Source organism: Dipodomys ordii, unplaced genomic scaffold (genome assembly GCF_000151885.1).
Source record: "Dipodomys ordii isolate 6190 unplaced genomic scaffold, Dord_2.0 Scaffold124, whole genome shotgun sequence".
NCBI lineage: Eukaryota > Metazoa > Chordata > Mammalia > Rodentia > Heteromyidae > Dipodomys > Dipodomys ordii.
The window spans coordinates 2474889-2494092 of record NW_012267340.1 but is presented as its reverse complement, the minus strand read 5'-3'; the positions used below and the strand labels follow the sequence as shown (position 1 = coordinate 2494092).

Sequence of the window (19204 nt, the reverse complement as noted above, 5' to 3'; positions counted from 1 at the left end):
CGGGGCTGCGCGGGGCTGTGCGGGCCGCATCGGGTACTTACTATGTGAGGATGATGGCCACTGCGTCATTGAGCACGCTCTCCCCAAACAGAAGCGTGTACAGGTCGGGGTCCACGTGCAGCTCATGGAAAATGGCCAGCACCGTCACTGGAAGACAGACACAGCGGTGGCATGTTAGTGGGGCACAGCCCTAGAATTTTCCTTGAGTATGCGTTTCTGTTCTGCCAGTCCTGGGGCTTGAACTCAAGGCTGGGGCACTGTCCCTGAGCCTCTTTGTGCTCAAGGCTAGCGCTCTCCTGGGTGAGCCGGCTTTTTCTGAGTCATTTATTGGAGATCAGAGTCTCCTGGACTTTTCTGCCCGGGCTGGCTTTTGAACTGTGATCCTCAGATCTCAGCCTCCTGAGTAGCTAGGATGACAGGTGTGAGCCACCAACACCCAGCTTGTTTTTCTTAAATACTTAAAAAGTTTTAGTGTAAAGGTGATGTACACTTTACAGTACACCTATAAAGGATTACAGTTGCATAAGTAAGGTAATGAGTCCATTTCTGTTTTGAACAGAACGTATGTCGGGGATCTAAAAACAAAAACCATCATTGAAAGCAAGATAGATAGATGAGAATGATCGTGATCATGTACGACAATCGACTAAATCCCATGATTGAACCAGGCCTAGAATCCTGCCAGTGTTTAGCGGCTGTAAGACGGTCTCTCAGCTTGTGTAGCTGTCAGCATCCATTAGCGGGTGTTCGGAGGGAGTGGTCAGCGCATCTGCTAATCTCTTTCTCCTTGGGAGTGTCAAGACCCTACCTCTAGCCAGAGGAAAACGGTTTCAACTGGGGTTTAAGTTAACGGATTTGGGGGAGGGGGGGTGTAGCTCGACCGCGTGGAATAGAAGCAAAGTTATTTTCCAGTCAAAACAACCAAACCAAACCCCAAAGCTCTCCTATTGCTACAGCACCTGCGTTGACCTTCATTTCTGTAGCTGAAAATGACCACGAGGCTCCTGCCTGGGAGCCCCAGGCCCGGGACCCTTCCTTCCCCCCCCACCCCCCCGCCTTCCTCAGGAACGATGTCCGAGCATGGGCGCTGCGGCTCGCCAGGGCTGGCCTGGAGCCTGTGCAGGAAGAGCTCCCGCATTCCCACAATGCCTTTGGAACAAAGGACACCGAACTCGGTTCCCAAATGACATCCCACACGCCGTGGGCAGCGGATGGCTCTGCACATTCCAGCCTCGGCACAAAGCCGGGCTGTGTGTCCCCCCGGGGGGAGGAGGAGCGGGGGAGGACCTTTGGTAGCTGGAATACGGTGAGTCAGGGAATTGGTCACCCACTCCACTGCTGAGCTGGGGACTTGGAACAACACCACACAGCGAATTAGCGCACTAGCAGGGCACACACACACACACACACACACACACACACACACACCTTCCTCGAGAACAGCCCAGGAGGAGTGTGGTTATCAAGTGGGTGAGAAATGCTACGGAATCACTGGAGAGCTCTGGGAGAGGAGCTGCAGCAGCCACATTGTCCCTCCAGGTCCGGGCTGGAATTCCAGCATCGTTCCGAGTCTGTCTTAGGGAGGGAGTCTGTGCGCGGATGAGATTTTTTGCCAGTCACCCTCTGCTGGCTGTAATCCAAGAAACACAGCTAGAGAGCCCAGGCGTTCCGAATGAGGTCCAAGAAGGGAACCACGACTGGACCTTCTTCATGATGAGGTCATTCGACCGGAGACCTTAACCCAAAGCATCCAGCACGGCTCCACGCCAAGACGCTGCTGGGTGAGTGGGAGACTGGTGCCGAATGGGTAGCGGAGAAGTCGTGGGGCTCCCTTCAAGGTTCTTGGGGCAAACTGGCTCTGAGGCCCAGGATAATGGCTTCCAAGTACAGCCCCGGGGAAACTCGGGGGTGGGGGTGGGGTTCCTGAGGTACACCCAGGGAGATGCTGAGATCAAATCCACCATGCCCTGCACCTGTTACACACATCTCCATAACCAGCGGTGTGTCCCCCAGACCGCCGGACGGGCAGCAGCACAGCAGCTGGCATGCGGGAACAGATGTGGAAATCACCTGTCTTCCACCATTCCACACCTCAGACAGCCTGGCAGCCATGCAACACAAGACTCCTCCACCTACTGAGGTTTCCTTGTCTTTAAATCTCTTTGGGAAAAGAAATTATTTATTTATTTTTTTCATGAAATACATCAGCCATAGTAAGGAGTAAACGGCTGCTATTGTAAGTCCGTCCAGTCACGTCTTCAGATGTCATGATTTCTCCTACAACGCGTATCAATAGGTATGATATCCGTAAGCAAAAACTCCTTGGGCTGCTTTCTGATGGTGATGAGTTATAAAGGATTGGGATTCCAAAAGGCCCAAGACCCATTGTCCTGAGGTATCAGCTTACTCCTTGTCTGCAGAGAACAGTATTAGAGAAGCGTGATCTTTAAGAGAAATGGGGGAAGAGTCCCTGAAATGATGGCTATAGACTTAATTCGTGTGTTGGATCCCTGTTGAGTAAAGGCTTCCTGAAGGTTAATATCATCCCCGCAGCCCCTGAGAGATAGCCAACTCCCTCTTTGGGCATAAACACAGAGATTCTTAGCGACTCCAGAAGGAAGAACATTGTTTATCATCTCCGCCAGCGCAGTTTTACTCCTATTTCTGCCCCTGATATTTTTGTATTTGTGTAAGTCCATGTTTTGAAATGTTAAGAGCTTCCAGGGAAGATGGTTTCTTCGACATATGGAGGGGTAATAAAAGCACTGGCAATCACACAGTCTTTCCTGATTTCAGTCACGGCCACATGGTGTTTGAGAGTAATCGACTTCCTTCTTTGCTTAATGGGGAAGAAGAGGCCAGGGGTGATATTGATCAGGATGCACACGGTGCTTGCACACGGATCTGTGGACTCAAAACCACTTTGTACAGCTACTCGTAGGTAACAAAAATATATATATTTTTAAAAAGCCAGAAGTATATCCCCTAGTTTTCACTGAGAGTAGAAAAGGCAATTAGAGGGTCATGAGGTTTATCAAGAAATCTATGACACGTCAGTTAGAAAGAGAAAACCCAGATCATAAACCACGGTAGGGAATATTTTCTAGGCCTTGTATCTGTAAACTCTGGATTGAAGGCAGCTGGCACGTTAGCAAACGCTTTGAAAATTCCCCCAAAGTACCTACGGCGTGAATGTTCTAAATTTAACACTGGCGAAGAACATAAACATTTAACAAAGGCCCAATTTTCTCACCAATGGGGTGTAATGAGCCGTGGTGCGGTTTAATGGGGGAATCTGCGGTCTTCCTGCTTTCTGAGGGAAGATGGCTCACACGGCCGCACCAGTGTTCTATAATCAAGACCATTACTTAAGCATTCTGTGATTTCTAGAAATGAAAATGGCAGTCGAGTGTTTGCCTACAAAATCATAAAGAAAAACCTAGTGGAACAAAAGAGCAGTCTGAGATAGGGGACGGGTCGCCCAGAAATCAACACCTGGCGGTACACACACACACACACACACACACACACACACACACACACCCAGTGGCGCTCATGACATGTAACAAGTGTAAGGACCATCAAGATCGTGGTGGGCAGAAAATAAGGAGGTTCCCACGCAGATCCTTCTCCTTCTATAACAACCACAGCAACCAAAAGCGACGAAACAGACACCCAGTGTCACCCTCTCCCCCTCTGCAGATGAAGAGCGAGGAGGGACTTCACAGAGCTGCTTCAGCACGGAAGGCAAACACGCCTGCTCTGCAGCTCACTCAGCAGAGCCCGGGAAGAGTCAGGGCTGGGCGTCTGCGAGACCCACTGAGCAAAGACAGGAAGAAGGGGGTTGTGCCAGAGGCTGGATACTTGTGGCAGTGGCCGGTGTGAGTATGGGGGGGGTAGAGCTTGGGGCACCCACTCATCCCTCTGTGGGAGTCTCCCCATCCCCTGGCTTGGGGCCAACACTGCCCCGTCCACGCATCCCAGGAAGAGGCCAGCACCGTGTCCTTGCCACAGGAAAGGGGGGCAGGAAAGAGGTGGACCAGCCATAAGGAAGAACAAAATGGCGCCCCTTTGAAGGAAACCGGATGGCCCTGGAGTTCATGGTACACAACGTGAGCCAGGTTCAGCGCAGGGGGCCCGTGTTTTCTCTCCTTTGCAGAGTTTGGAAGGGGAGGGCGGAGGAGGACAAAGAGGGTGAAGTACGTTGTGCCCATGTCGGAAAGGAAACCCACTGAAAGCTCTGAAGAAAAAATAGAGGGAAGGGAGAGGGGAAAGCCAGAGCCAGCCCGTCCAAGCTCAACACGCAGACGAGCAAAACCCTACGGTGAGCGGACGGACAGCTGGGCCACCTTGGACTCCTCAGCGTCACCTGTGAGATGAAATTGGCGCCGTCACAAACCATTGTGTTTGTGGGAGATTTAGTCCCACGGCCCCTGAGAACAGATATCCCCAGCTCCTTCAGTAATGGTGGGAGCTGAGCACCCAGACTTCTGACTCTTCAGCACACGCGTTCCTGGGCACGCCTGTCCTTGGTGAACCGACATGAACTAAGCACTTCCTGTGTGTCTGACCCCGGAAACGGAAGCGGTGTAGACCACGCCATTCTCTAACAACCAGCGTCCATACATACCATTGCTCTTCCTGTCTGCACAATGACATGGTTGTGGAGCCTGAGGCTTTTGGTTTAAGTTGTGATTTATCTCATTTGCAATGGAAAAAAAGAAATCTCTCGTTTCAGAGAATAGAATACTGAAGAGTCCAACCACCTCTGCAGCAGTCAAACAAGGTCAGGCCAGGAGAGGAGAAGAAAGCGTTCCCAGAGGTGCTGCGTGACATCGGATACCGTGCGGGAGCTAGCTCCGTCCTGCCTGGAATGACCCTCTCCAGCCAGCCCTTGCAGACTGGAAAGCACGCATCTTCCAACACGAAAACCAGACTGTTCACAACAATCCCCCAAGAAGTAGCCAGCCAGCACTCTTTCTGATCCCTTTGGAGAAAAAGTCGATAATACACGTGTTTGCCGAGGCCCTGCTAGCTGCTGAGCAGCCACAGACAATTAATTCTGTGTGCTGATGAGGGAGCGGACAGATGAATCTCGAAGATCACAGACTGCGCCGTGAGCTCTTGAGAATTGGCAGTTGCTGCCCCTTTTGCGTGCTTCCTGCCCACCAACCCGGAAGTACTTGCTTAGGGAGGGCTATTGGTTCAGCTTGCATCCCAAATAGTACCTGCCAGCAAAACGTTCCTTATCCGTAGCAGCTAGGTCCAAGGGCAATCCTTTGTCCTTCCCTGGCCTTGTTCTAGAAAGAAGGGAGCTACTTCTGAAGGAATTCCGACAGAAGGTTCCGTGGGTCTTTGATGAGCCAGAAGAACCAATCCCAGACTGTCCCCAGTGGGTGTTTCTTCTCCTCTGGGCTGCTTTCCGGAAGGAGGTACTCACTTTCAGGGTTGTGCAAGTGTGACCCCTGTACTCACAGGGGGCTGAGAGCGAATGCCTCCTTGGATTGGATTCCCATTTTCCTCGTGACGTGGACCCTCACTAGCCAGCCCAGACGGTAAGGAAGGGCATACGGGAAGGAATGTCTAAATCCGGCCTTCCCCACGGGGGCCGTATTTTTCTTTGGCACGTAACTAGACCACGTGGGCTGCCGGCCGACCTTCAGGACTCCTGTCCCGCAGGTGTGTCTTTGAGCGCCACTGAGGATGAACTGCTTTCATTTAAACGGAGCCATTCTGTTCCCTGAAGTAGGAAGCCAGAGGGCTGTCCACACAGCTGCTTACCAGATGTCCACTGAATGGTTTCAAATGTTTTTCTCTTGCTTGCTGGCTGGCTTGCTTTCCCCTGCCTCCCCCACCCCTTTCCAGCGTGATCTAAAAATCCTATCCCCAGACCACCTGGAGTCATGCTTTGTCCCCTTTCAGTATCCGGAAGCCCTTAGAAGAGCCGGCTGTCATCCGTGTGGTCTCTGCTCTGTTCTCCAGAGCTCCACTTTCCCCAAACCCAGCACAGGCCTGCGTGGCCCGGCCTTGCTGCTCCTCGCTCCGTCCTGGGGTAGCGAACATCGACTCCCGCTGTCAAACCCACCCGTGTGGAGAGGGAAGCCGTGATGCCCACAAGCTCACCATCTCCAGCTAGTGAGCCGGCACCGGAAGCTTCCGCCGAGCTCCGTCGACCAACCAGGGGTTTCCTGCCACACGAGGAATGATCGATCCCACACTTAGATGCTTAGGTGACAGCGTTGGTACAATGGCATACTGCCGTCGCGGTTACCAGGATGATTGCCTGGGTCACCTCCATGCGGTGGCTCTATTCATGAGACAGCATGTCACCATATGAGCTCTTCAGCTCAAGGCGAGCACTCTACCACTTGAGCCACAGCTCCACTTCCAGTTTTCTGGTAGTTTATTGGAGATAGGAGTCTCACGGACTTTCCTGCCCGGGCTGGCTTTGAACCGCAATCCTCAGATCTCAGCCTCCTGAGTAGCTAGGATGACAGGCAAGAGCCGCCTGGCACCCGGCCACAGAATATTTTTGGATTTTCCTGATCTTGCCGATGGTGCCCCGGCGTGGTGGTGGTGGTGGAACCGAGGGAACGGTTTGTAGAGTTGCCAAGCAGTAAACGGAGCAGACAGACCAGTGTCAGGTGAAGTCATCCCCGAGGAAACCAACCGGCTGCGGTGACACATGAATTAGATGTTTGTGCATGCATGCGATGGAGCCTTCCCATTTCCTGCCACTGAGCCGTGTGGAGTTGCTTCTCCACATAGACTCAAGTCTGACTGTTTTCTTGATGGCTGGAACACTGCTGATTTAGCGCTGGCTGAGAGTTAGCGAAAAGCCTCTAGTCTTGTGAAAACAGCCTGGAAACCCAAGGAAACCGAGACCCAGCTTTTCTATCTTCGGTTGGCTTGCTGTACACACTCAAGCCAATCTTCACAGTCTCTCTGCACCTCAGTCATGTTACCTCTAGTAGAGAAGACGGCCTTCTTTAGCTAAGACATTGGCGTAAAGAGGAGAGAAACTTGGTACGTGGAAGCCGAGTTCTTTGTAAGGGACACACAATGTAAATCCAGGCTGTTGTTTTTATTCGATGCTCAGGCATGGAGTCTGGGTTTCTAGGATGGGTATTTGCGTTACAGACTTCAGCTTCTATAAGCGATCCAATGGCTGTGTGTTTAACATAGAACCAGGGAGACAGAGGACGCAGTCAAATACCGTGAAATGTCCCCGTCCCCACTAGCAAAAGCCCAGGAAAGTAGGGGTGACTTTCTCCACTGCTCCCATTTCCCACACAGCAAGGCAGATATTAGACCCTGCCGTCGCCCAGGCTTCTCTGCTAGATGACCGAGCGGGTAATCCAGGAACACAAACGTTAGACGTGAGCGCGTGCGTCGAGTTTTTCTGAGTAAGGGTATGAAATCATCTCTGCGTCTTCTACGCTGCTTGGCAGACAGTCAGTGAAGGTTGTCTCTGGGGCGAAGGGACTGCTTTGTCAATGAAATCTTTTTTTCCCTATTTTTGCCTGTTAATAAAAAAAATTATCCATTTTTCTCCTGAGTTCTTACACAGGGTGTTGATAACGCTCTATCAGTGACGAGAAACCACAAACCTCACGAAGAGGCAGAAAGGACTGGAAGGGGAAGAAGAAATGTGTCACTTTTGGTGGTTGTTTTTTGGGTTGATTTTTCAAAAGAAGACAAGAGTCAAACCAAAGAAACAAATAGAGACCATGGGTAAACCCTGGAACACAGCCATGAGAGCAGACGGCAGGCGTGGTCAAAGCCTGGAGAAAAACAAAACTGAACAATTCAAAACTCCTCTGGGGACACCGATGTCAGCGACCATTTCTCCCGAGTTAAAAAAAAAATTAAACTGAGGAGTTCAATAACAAACGAGAGAGAGAGAGAGAGAGAGAGAGAGAGAGAGAGAGAGGGCGCCCAATTAAGTCACCCTTCCTGAAGAGGCCTTTCTCCAAAAATAACAGCTCCGTGTTTAATGATAGGTTCCGGGCTCGGTGGCTCAGCATCTTCCTCCAGGCTAAACCCGGTACAAATAACAGAGAGGGCCTGGGCACAACGGTTTAATTAACAGGAATTTAATTAAACATATTTTTATACACATGACCAATCACCATTATTTATGCAGATGTGCCCTGACGCCTCCTTGAAAATGCTCTGCTCCCCCCTTCCCCCCTTCCCCCGCCCCACACCCGTTTAAAAACCCACGGTGCTTTGGTAGCAGCGGCAGTGACACCGAAGAGCACGATGACTGGTAGTTAATACCTATTTTTATCAACACAGCGGTGCAGCTCACCCAGCAGCCCGTGCAGCCGTTACCATGGTAACCCCCCAAGACAGGGGCTCCGGAGCACCAGGGCGATCAGAGGTAAAGACAGTTCACGTGTCCCCGTCAGAACAGTTACATGGAGGTAAACCTGACAGAATACAGGCGGCTCTCCCCACGCGCCCAGCTTCCTTCCCCGTGGCCGAAACGTTCGTCGGGGACGGTGACTTGCAGATGTGGTGTCCGCAGAAACGCCTTACCCTTGGGAATGCGGATTGTCTACACAGCGTTCACGGAAGAGATGAAAATTCAATCCCGCGATTTCCCCTGAGCGCTCGCGCCACGGAGACGGTCATCATCATCATCATCATCATCTTTTTTTCTTTTCAAGTGGGAGAATTTATTCCAGAGAGAGACCCCTACCACGGAGAAGCCACCTTTCTGTGTCCACAGGAAGAGGAGAGCCACGAGTCAGGCTGACTCCAGACACGCTGGACTACAGGTGGTCTCTCAGGGTGTGGACAGGCCGACGCGTGACAAAGAAAAGGACCTTTAACTAGAGGAGCTGCGGAACTGGTGTGAAATAATGGCGAAGAACCAACCTGAACAAAGCCCCGAACGTGGCTTTGAAATTCATGGCCTGGGTGGCGTTGGGGGGAGCAGATGAGAGGGTAGGGCCTGACAAACTCGAGGGGCATCGCTTCATTATTCTACCACGGGGGTGGCGATGTGGGCCAGGGATCCTAGCCTGGGTGCTTGCCTGACTACACTCTGCTTCCGGCTGGGACCCCGGGAGGGGCAGCTTTAGATAATTAAATACGCAACAGAGACCACCACACCTAGAGATCCCTCACGGGGTGAAGATCGTTTGATTATTTGTTTCCCTCTTGAGTTCTCTGCACCGAAGGCGGGGAGAAAGTGGGTGCTTTTTCCACGACCGCTTTGGAAGAGACAGAGAGAGCGTGCAGCCTTATGTCCCATCATAAATCAATGAATCAACGAGGATGCATGACACGTGTTGTTATCACAGGAAGCCAGGGAAGAGCCGAAGAGGAATTCGCTGTTGGGGTGAGGGGGGTGAGTGTATTTCAAGACATTGGCCAACTCGGGAATAACTCTCTGTGCAGCATTCGGTTCCACCTGACGTGGTTCTGTGGGGGGCACGGGGGGCACTTCTGGTGTGTGGGGCTTGGACGGCGTGTGTTTGTTGATGGAAGGTACCGGGGGGGGGGGACTGGCTCTCCTGGACCACGTCCTGGCCTAGAAGGAGATGCTCTCATCCAGACCCTCCCCACCCGTCATGCGCCTACTGAGTCCTCCGTGGCGGTTCCAAGAGGAATTAGACGTTCACTAGAATCCTATCTCCGGCCCGTTCCCCCAGAACCTCCCTTCAGATACTTGTGCCCACACTGTGACACACAGTCCAGCTAAACACTGAGAAACCCATCGGCCCCCACCTGGCAGTGGTTTTAGGTAGCATGGCTGGTGCTGATTATCATCATCGTCATCATCATCATCATCATCATTTAATCATACTTAAGTACTGAACAAAGGGGTCTCCATTCATTGTGTCAGTTGGTGAGTACAATGCATCTTTAAGTTAAAAAAAAATCTCTTTAAGTAGTTGTACCAAAGAGTTGTCATTTAACCAAGCACTTTATGAATACAATGCATCTTCACTCATCCCCTACCCCAACACCTACCCCTTCCCTTGCCTTTCTTTCTTTCATTTATTTATTGTCAGTCCTGGGGTTTGAACTTAGGGTCTGGGCGCTGTCCCTGAGCTTCTTTTTGCTCAAGGCGAGCGTTCTACCACTTGAGCCACAGCGCCACTTCCAGCTTTTTCTGTGGATGTGGTGCTGAGGAATCGAACCCAGGGCTTTGTGCATGCTAGGCGAGCACTCGACCCTTGAGCCACCTTCCCAGCCCCTGTTTGTGTTTCTGAAGGAAACTCTTCTCCACTTCTGCAGGCACTAGGGACCGGGACTTCTGAAGTCTCCACTGTCTTGGAAGAAAATGTACCTGGGTAACATTTGTCCTGATGGTAACTATCCTAAGAAAAAAAACAGCTCCACTGGCACAGAATGGGAAGTAATCTGAGCCGCCAACACATTCCTAGAAAGAGATGAGAAAAGCAAGGCACAGACAGGTGTCCAGCTTGGATTTTGTTTTTCCTCCGTGCATTGGGAACAAGATCTCAGGCCTCAACTCTCCAGAGTAAAAATAGCCCGGGTGCAGGACACTGAATCAAGTACAGGCCGGCTGAGCTCCGAATCAGCCACCGAGAGGCTGCGACTTTGCATCCGTATTCCTCCTGGCTTCTAATTTCAGTAAATGAATTATCATCCATGCATTTAATTTACTCTCCAGACAGGACAATGCCACAGTGAATTTTCTAAATTCAATTAGCATAAGCCAGTAGTCTCCTTACGAAAGCCAGCATCCGGCTTCAGTGCTCCGGGCTTCAGTAAGCACTGGAATCCTACCTAGCACAATGAGCCACCAGAGCGAGTGGAGATGCGTGGCTTACGCATGCTAGGCGCATTCAGTGATTTGTTTTTAAACTCCATGTACAGTATCATATGGAGTCTGAGGGTTTTCCTTTCAGATCTTTCCATTCAATGTGAAGGTGATCTACCAATATGGTATGATTAACATTCTCACCTGTGGGAAATTCCGATGTTTTCCGTTTTTAGGTGTACGGATGGGCTCCTGAATGCACCCGTGTGATCACACGACACTGATGCTTGTGTTGGGTCTAGTCTTTCTTTCTTTTCCTCTTACACTGTTTCTTTTCCTCCCATTTTTTTCCTGCCCTGCCTGTTTGTCATAAATTGTTCTTTTCAAGGTACATGGCATCTAATGATGCATACATAAACGCACAAGGATCATGACTGTGTGTAGAACTTTAAATAACATTATAAAAGTAGTTTTCTGCATCTTATTTTTACCGTAGTCCACCAGGCCTGGAAAATTCTCCGGTCAACGGGAAGAGCTCAACGGATCATTCTTGAGGGCTATTTACAAAGGACATTCTATTTTGACAGTCAATGATGTCTATGGCTCATTTGGAGGATTCCGGATTTCCATGTTTGAAAATCCGAAGTCATTTTAGATTCCTCATTTGTTAATACAGGTTTATAATGCTGGTTTATAAAAATACCCTACGGTTTTAGTATTTGGCAACAAGTGCCGCTAGAAACTGAGCATTCTAAAAGCCGCGCACAGGCAGGATCTGCACTCTTAACCAAAGGAAGTAAGTATAAAGATTTATTTTTAAATTAAGAAGCAATTTGGGAAATTTTAACCTGGCCATATATTTGGTAACACTGAAGAACTATATTAGTTTTTTTTTTATTGCTCCTGCAACAATTTATCACAAACTTTAGTGCCTTCAAGCAACCCCACTTTAATAGTTTATAGCTCTGGAGGTAGCAAAACGAGATGGATTTCACTGGGTAGAACTAAGGGGGGTTCAGCCGTGTAGCAGCTACCTGCATTCCTTGGCCCACAATCCCTTCCTCTCTCCGCAAAGCCGCCACCCCTGTGTCTCTGTGCTAGGAACCGGATGTCACGTCTTCCCCACCCCAGGGGAGTCCTCAGGTCTGCAGGGACCCCGGATTCTGTGTGGCCTGCCGGAGCCTAGAGCCTTCGGTCACACCAGAAGTCTCTTGTGCTGGGCGAATAGATTTGTATTTGTAAATTCTAAGGATTGGCACTTGGGAGGCTATTTTTTTTACATGATTGTAAAAATAACAGTATTTTAGGCATGATGATAGCTTTGAGGTTGTGAAGTTTAAAACTCTAGCTTTCCGGGGCTGGGAAGGTGGCTCAGTGGTAGAGCACTTGCTTTGCATGCATGAGGCCCTGGGTTCCATCCCTCAGCACCATATAAACAGAAAAAGCCGGAAATGGCTCACTGTGGCTCAAGTAGTAGAGCACTTGTCTTGAACTGAAGAGCTGAGGGACAGCGCCCGGGCCCAGAGTTCAGGCCCCACGACCAACAAAAAACAACCCCAAGGATGTGAAGGGTAAACAAAGGAGGAGGCTGCAATGCTTGGTAAGAAATGTATGCATTATCCTGCCCATGCAATTGTAACCCCTTTGTACAGTATGTTCACAAATAAAATAAAATTAAATTAAAAAAAAACAACCCCAAAACTCTAGCTTTGCCGTGGGAATGAGTTTACGGCTGCTTTACTTGGCCAGCATTTTGGATAAAGTCTGTCCCTTCCTTTGATATAAGAGAGTCACTTCAACGAGGAACAACAAGAGCAGGCCAGGGATGGTGGCACATTCCTGTAATATCAGCGCCTGGTGTTATCAGAGGCAGGAGGAGCACACGTTCCCGGTCAGCCCTGTCTTGAGCTGTGAGTTCAAGGCCAACCTGGGCCAGGGCTACACGGAGAGAGCTCAGTGTACTCCTTTGCAAGATGGAGACGCAGCCCTGTTCCCGGAAGGAATAATCAGAGTGATTGGGGGCGACAGGAGCGGATCAGAAACGAATCGCCATCTTGTCGTCCCTACAGAAGGAGGAGATTCGATGGGGCACCACACCACGAGAGCATCGTGGAGACGCCAACTTCCACTCCGAGAGAGGTCAGCGACAACCACAACAAAACAACCACACAGGAAGCAGACTGACCGCGCCTCGCACACCTCACCCAACCAAAGGAGGTGGAGATCTGACCACCGAGCACCATGGGGGGGCGGTCTCATGGGGGGGGGTTGAACACACGGAGGAGAGAGAGAGCTGGGACCCTGGGCTTGTGGCTTAGGGGGACCAGGGTCTGGGGGAAAGGGGGAGGCAGGCTTCATGACCGGACAGGAGGGCACAGGTCTGGGAGAAGCACATAGTCCTGCATCAGCGGTGAGGCAAGTCTCCAGGGCTGGTCACCTGCACCTGTAGCAGGAGCCCCGGCGGCTTTGGGATCTGCTGCACGTTTGAAGATAAAAGCTGCTGTGATTTGTTTTGTTTTTAAGTAGGCTGGCATCTGGTGGTATCAATGGATTCGGCAAAGCTTGCAGGACAGAGCGGCCTGGTGCTTGCGTTTGGTTAAAGCCTGTGATTTTTCCAGACCTGTCCCCCTCCCGGTACAGAAGATGACCATGCGCAAATCTACTTTGAAAACCACCACCTTCCACCTCTGCAAATGGGGTTTTCCAGCGTCAGAGGAGCACACAGCGAGCACCGCGCCTTCCCCCAGCGATGACCGCGCGTGAGGAGCCCTGCGCCCTCCGCACACGCCTCACGGGGTTTGTCGGACGGCAAAACAGTATCCCCATCTTAGAGTTCAAACAGGGATAACAGCCGGGCATCGGTGGCTCACACCTACACTCCTAGCTACTCAGGAGGCGGCTGAGGTTGAGGATCGTAGTTCGAAACTGGGCAGAAAAGTCTGCAAGACCCTTATTTCCAATTATCCGCCCTTGAGGTGTGGCTCAAGCCATGGAGCACCAGCCTGGAGCGAAAAAGCTAAGGGACAGCACCCTGGCCCCGAGTTCAAGCCCTGGTTCTGGCACACACACACACACATAATAATAAAGACATATATTATTTCATTTAAGCTTTATGATGAACCTTTGTGTGTGTGTGTGTGTGTGTGTGTGTGTGTGTACGTGTGTAAAATAATTGACTATATCCCTATTTTATAAATGGATCAGGGGGCTGGTGTGGATCAGATATAAGAGCAGGTAAGTATAGGCCTGACCCACACTGTGAGTGACATTCTAAATCAATATTCAATGTCCGTTTGATGCACTTCATAAACATTTGCTTCCTAATGCCACACGAAGGCATCCGTAGGTGTTTCCTGAGATCTAATCACTGACGTGATTTAGTAAGGATGAGAGAGAAAGGGATCTATGAAAGACTATTAGCTTTGCCTGACTGAGAGACTGAGCCAATAATTCACATCGGCTAGCCTTTTAACTAAAATTGATCAAAAAAAGAACTGGAGACCACGGCTCCCCCAGGGGCTACTGCAGTAGCCTCTGTTTACTCTTTTTAGATAAATATTTATTTCTGATATCGAGTTTACCCCAATTTAGAAACATTAAGTACACTTTGGAACAGGGCTAATGCCACCTACACGTCGGGTTTCTCGGATTTGTGACAAGTTGTAGATGACAACATGCTAATAGGCATTTATAAACAAAACAGGACGGAGGTTGTCGGGCCTTAGGCACTGGTTATTTATGTCCTGCGAAGGAAAGGGGCACAATGGAGACATTCTGGCTGGTGTTTATTGAATCTACTTTTTCCCAAGTCAGAGCCTAGGGTATTTATGGTCTAGTGGACACATCCATGTATTTAAATCATACCGACATTGGATCCCTTTTCTCGTTGCTTTGCTTCTGAGGCCTGGTGTAAACTAGTTTACGAGCTATTATGTACTGCCCAGGAAAAATGAGACCGGGGAAGAAGAGAAACAGAATTTCAGACATATTAGTTTAATCTCATAAAACTAAATTGCCTGCATTTCACTAAACGCCATAATCTGGGCAGCACAGTGTGTCTGTGCCTAATTAATTTACTCCACTTCCAGTTATTTATGAAAGGGTCAGCCTTTCGGCATACCATCAATTCATTTTCACACCATTGGACTACGGCTCTGTCCACCCGCGGGGTTGTACACTTGCTAGTATCCATAGGAAAAAGGTGACTAGAGACCGGTGAACTTCCTTTTAGCAGTAGATGGCCCTTACTTCAGTAGTACATATTTCAACATGCAATTCAAAACTGTGGGTTGGGCGGGTGGAACTCAGTGGGTTCAGCGCCCGCCTAGCACACCAGGCTCCGGGTTGGATCCTAGCCCCAGAGAACCAAGCAACACAGCAACAACAAAAGACTGATGAGAGACTTTTCCAGATGGCCTTGAGATCTAGGGTCTCGGTGGGCTGATGGTACACGGCAGTTTGGACTGCTCTAGACTCAGGAGCTTGCTAGGGAGTTTTCTGGGTGCGACATCACTTAGGCCCAGCGACTTGAGTCTCCTGGATGCAGGGTGGACACACTGCTAACGTCAGAGCGATTTTTTTCTAGTTCTGAATTCTGGCTGATGCTGGCGGCCTTCAACCCCGTGCGGCTGGATGTGAGTCTCCACGTGGCTGTAGCATAGACAAAACTCACAGCTTGAGCAGACGGCTTCCCGGAGACCTTGCGGGACATGGCAGCCCTGGCCGATACCAGGGCTGAATTTCTGGCATCTTCTGGGTGATGACTTAATCCTTGCTAGAATGTGATGAGAGTTTGCTTTTCCTAAGGGAAGCTACTGTTTGGAATAACTGTTGTGGCCTGGGCCTACAATCATGGATACTAAGGAGGTAGAGGCAGGGAGGATCAGAAGTTCTGGGCAAAGTCAGCGAAGAGCTATCTCAAAACCAAAATCCAGTGCAATGATCATAAACAGGGTGGGGGTGGGGATGCTGGTCTGGCAGGCTTGAGACGGGGGTCAATTCCCAGTACATACAAAAGAGGCGCATCATTTTGTTTGACTAGCACACGCATTGTTGTTACCGTGGGTGACCTTTACCAGCAGCCCCAGGAGGCAGGAGGAAATAAGAATCAATCAAATGACAGTCAAATCCTCTTAACTGGAGCCATACTGAAAAACTGGCTGAAGAGAGCCTGAAATATGCTGGGGGGGGGATTAAATCCTAACTATGTATCCATGAAAGATAAATGTGAATCGATCATAACACCTAGCTGAGATTTAGTTAAATGGGAAAGAATTAATTTAAAGAAGGCCAAGAAATAACAGGCTCGGAGAGCACAGGTTCTCGTTCATAAATTAGTGAGTCACAAGAATGTAGACAATAAATGAATAATTGCAGGGTAGGATTAACTAGGTGTTTAAGGTTGTTGAAGATGTTAAATTATACCAATCGAGCAGAGAGTAGGTTTGGCAGGCTTTCATAGAATACTTATCTGTAGCGAACTAAGAAAGCTCATGTTTCTGCTTGTGAGCAGGTTTTGTTTTTTTTTAATTGTACAAGAATACCTGCAGCAAGATCTCATCTGAGGTTTGAACCCTAGTATCTCCAGGGGGTATCCTGGGCTTGGGTTGGGTTGGGTTGGGCTGAGGCTTGGGTTGATTTTGCCTTCTTTAAAACAAAAGCTCATTTTCATAGTAAGAGTCGTGGCGTATTAGAGCTGGGAGCCAGTCGGAGCTCTGATCAAAGCTTCCTTTTCCAGATGAAGCCCTGAGAAGAGGTCAGAAGAGGTGAGATGTTGACCCTCTACCTCCAAGAAGCCAGCCCTCTACCTCCAAGAAGCCAGCCGATCTAGAGGAGCTCAGGACTTAGTTCCCCAAATCCTCTTTATGGTTGTGAGCCAACTTTATATTGAAAAACATAAACACCAGCGACCCCACTTGGAAAGGGTATCTTATAAAGAACAGGTTTTCAGGGGGAAAAAATTGTATATCCATTGCACATATAGACAACTGTTCAACCTTCCTCCTAGCCAGAAAAGCACCGAGCAAAGCACCACAGGGCGATGTAAATCTTCACCCAGCCCATGGAGACAAAGCCAACGTTTTTGGTGAAGAACAGCAAACGCCAGGCACTTCTGGAAGAAATGCAAATCGGCGCAAACTTGTATTAGAGAGAAATACCTCATCTGGGAAGATTACAGATGCATTTGGTGTTTAATCTGTTGCTAGAGATCCATCTCAAAGACACACAGGCAACATCCTAAAATTCTGTGATTTAAAAAGACACAAAAAGACTCCAGATGTCCATTCATAGAGGACTTTGCGAATAGCCACCAGACAGAAGGAGGCAGAGCTTGATAAAATGCCAGGGATTAATCTCCAGAATACCATTCATCAAATAAAAGAGGACGAACCACATGCAGAGTAGCCTGCATGGGAGTGTGTTTATGTTTGTGGGTGTTTTGCCCCTCCGCTTAAATTTAAAATGGAACGGTAATCTTAAAATCCAACCAAAATAGTTAAGGTGTAAGAGACAGAGAAGTCTCACATTTTGTCCTATAATTTTTACTTTGGAATCCTATACATATTTAATCTAATTTTAAAACAAAAAAACCCTATGATAATCAGATGAACTTTATTGTATACTGACTTTTGTCTTAACCACAGAGAGGAATCATCTCAAGTGATGTTAAAAATAGAACAGTTTTTAACCGCACATTCCAAGTGGAATAGATTTAAAGATGAAAAATAACCACAATGAGATCTTAAACCACGTTCAGTTACTGTATTTTCAGTAATAAGATAGGCATGGCCATTTTGAGAATATGTATTTTAAGCAAGTAAAATTATTAATGAAATGGGATGAAGGAAAGTAGGCAAAAAGAAAAACGAAAACGAAAATCCAAGCCAGCTCCTCTAAAATTTCTACAATCCTAACTTTGACCTGAAAAATAGCAGGTTGGATTTGTGATATAATTTCTCCTTAGTTCAAAAGGTCTACAAACAGTGACCCATCCATCACAATGAAAACCCTCCGTGCTCGATTGTACTTTCTGAATAAATGTCTTAAAAGAAGCCAGGCTCCTTGGAGAAAAGGCTGATTTCATGACAGGCTGTAAGAAACACAAGACAAGGCGGGAACATGGAGTTTGACCCAAATACAAGAAAGACCACCGGGGTCCTGCTGGGGGAAACGGGAAGAGGCTCACTTGGAATGAAAACGGAGCGTTTTAATCATCAAAAAGAATAGTCACAATAGACGGAAGCGTATTGACTCTTAAAACCGTCCTGCGTCCCTAAAGACACATTTTTGGACCCTGTCTTGTTGGTAGGTGTGAGGGAAACAACGCATTAGCTTAAAGATCAGCAAATGAAAGAATCAATAACCAATCACCACTGTGATGTCTAGTAAATAGTGGCTTAAAGGGTGCTGTGCTATCAGGTGCGGTGGGAAACTCGAAAATGTGGGGCTTACAGTAACCAAACTTCAGTGTGCCTAGCAGTGAGGCTGGCGGGTCAATGTAGAAGGCGGGGGTTGAGCCTGAGACTCTGCATTTCTGACAATTCACCATGTGAGGCGAGCTGGCCTGGTACCTCTGTCTGCGGGGCCTCGTGCTCTCCTGTGGGATGCGAACCACTCACAGAACGCCAGACAAGGTCCCCGGGTGGGTTCCGTGACTGGCCTAAAGGTAAGTAATGAACCTCGCCTAAACCCAACGTCCCCAAAATGGAATGACTTCCGTTCCTGACATCATCAGGTCCAGAGAAAAGCTTCGGTTCCTTAAAGGTTCACACACACACACACATTGTCACCCCAAGAAAACCCAAGTTCTCTCCTAAGTCCCCCTCCGAGGTACCCCGTGCTTCCCAGAGCGAGCCTTCTCTCCCATTGAGACCTGTAATAAAGCCATTTCCTTCCCCCAGAGTGTGTGGATGAATCAGGCTGACAGCTGGCTCTCTAGCGACAATTTGTCTTCCCACGTCACGTGCTTGAAACCTCACAGTATCTATCACCTCTCAAGCCACCTTGACCCCCCCCAAGAGTCCCCACTGAAGCTATGTAAGTCTCTAACTCTTCCGAGAAAGATGAAGCCCACCGGAGTGCATCAGGGAACCGGGTTCACGTCAACTACAAGACAAATCGATGCTTCCCTTTTAAACAGTCAACCGGCATAGAAAATGGAGAGGAAAATGAATAGACATTTTACCAGTCCTCGCGACCGACGGTACTGTGTCACCTTGGTTTGAATCCTAATTTGTACAATCTGATAAGTTACAGATGATCAGAGAATAGGGGATATTTGAACGGTGACTTGATCTTTGATATTATTAAGTCACGATTGTGAGTATTGGGGGGATTTATACTGTGGATTCCACGGTAACTTTTTCTTTTTAAATATTTTAAACCATTTAACCCGATAGATCATTTTTGAGAGTGGACCTGCTGAGTGGAGAAACGGTGCAGACCCCACGCAAGAGCCGT

General features: G+C 48.9%; 1 protein-coding gene across 1 annotated transcript in view; it reads right to left on the bottom strand.

Annotated features, from left to right (window-relative positions):
• Positions 1 to 19204, bottom strand: part of Slc9a9 (solute carrier family 9, subfamily A (NHE9, cation proton antiporter 9), member 9) — a 228786-nt gene that overhangs the window by 148837 nt on the left and 60745 nt on the right. Inside the window, exon 6 of the mRNA XM_013029881.1 lies at positions 42 to 147. Within this exon, the coding sequence (XP_012885335.1) occupies positions 42 to 147 (106 nt within the window). The remainder of the gene's footprint in view (positions 1 to 41; positions 148 to 19204) is intronic.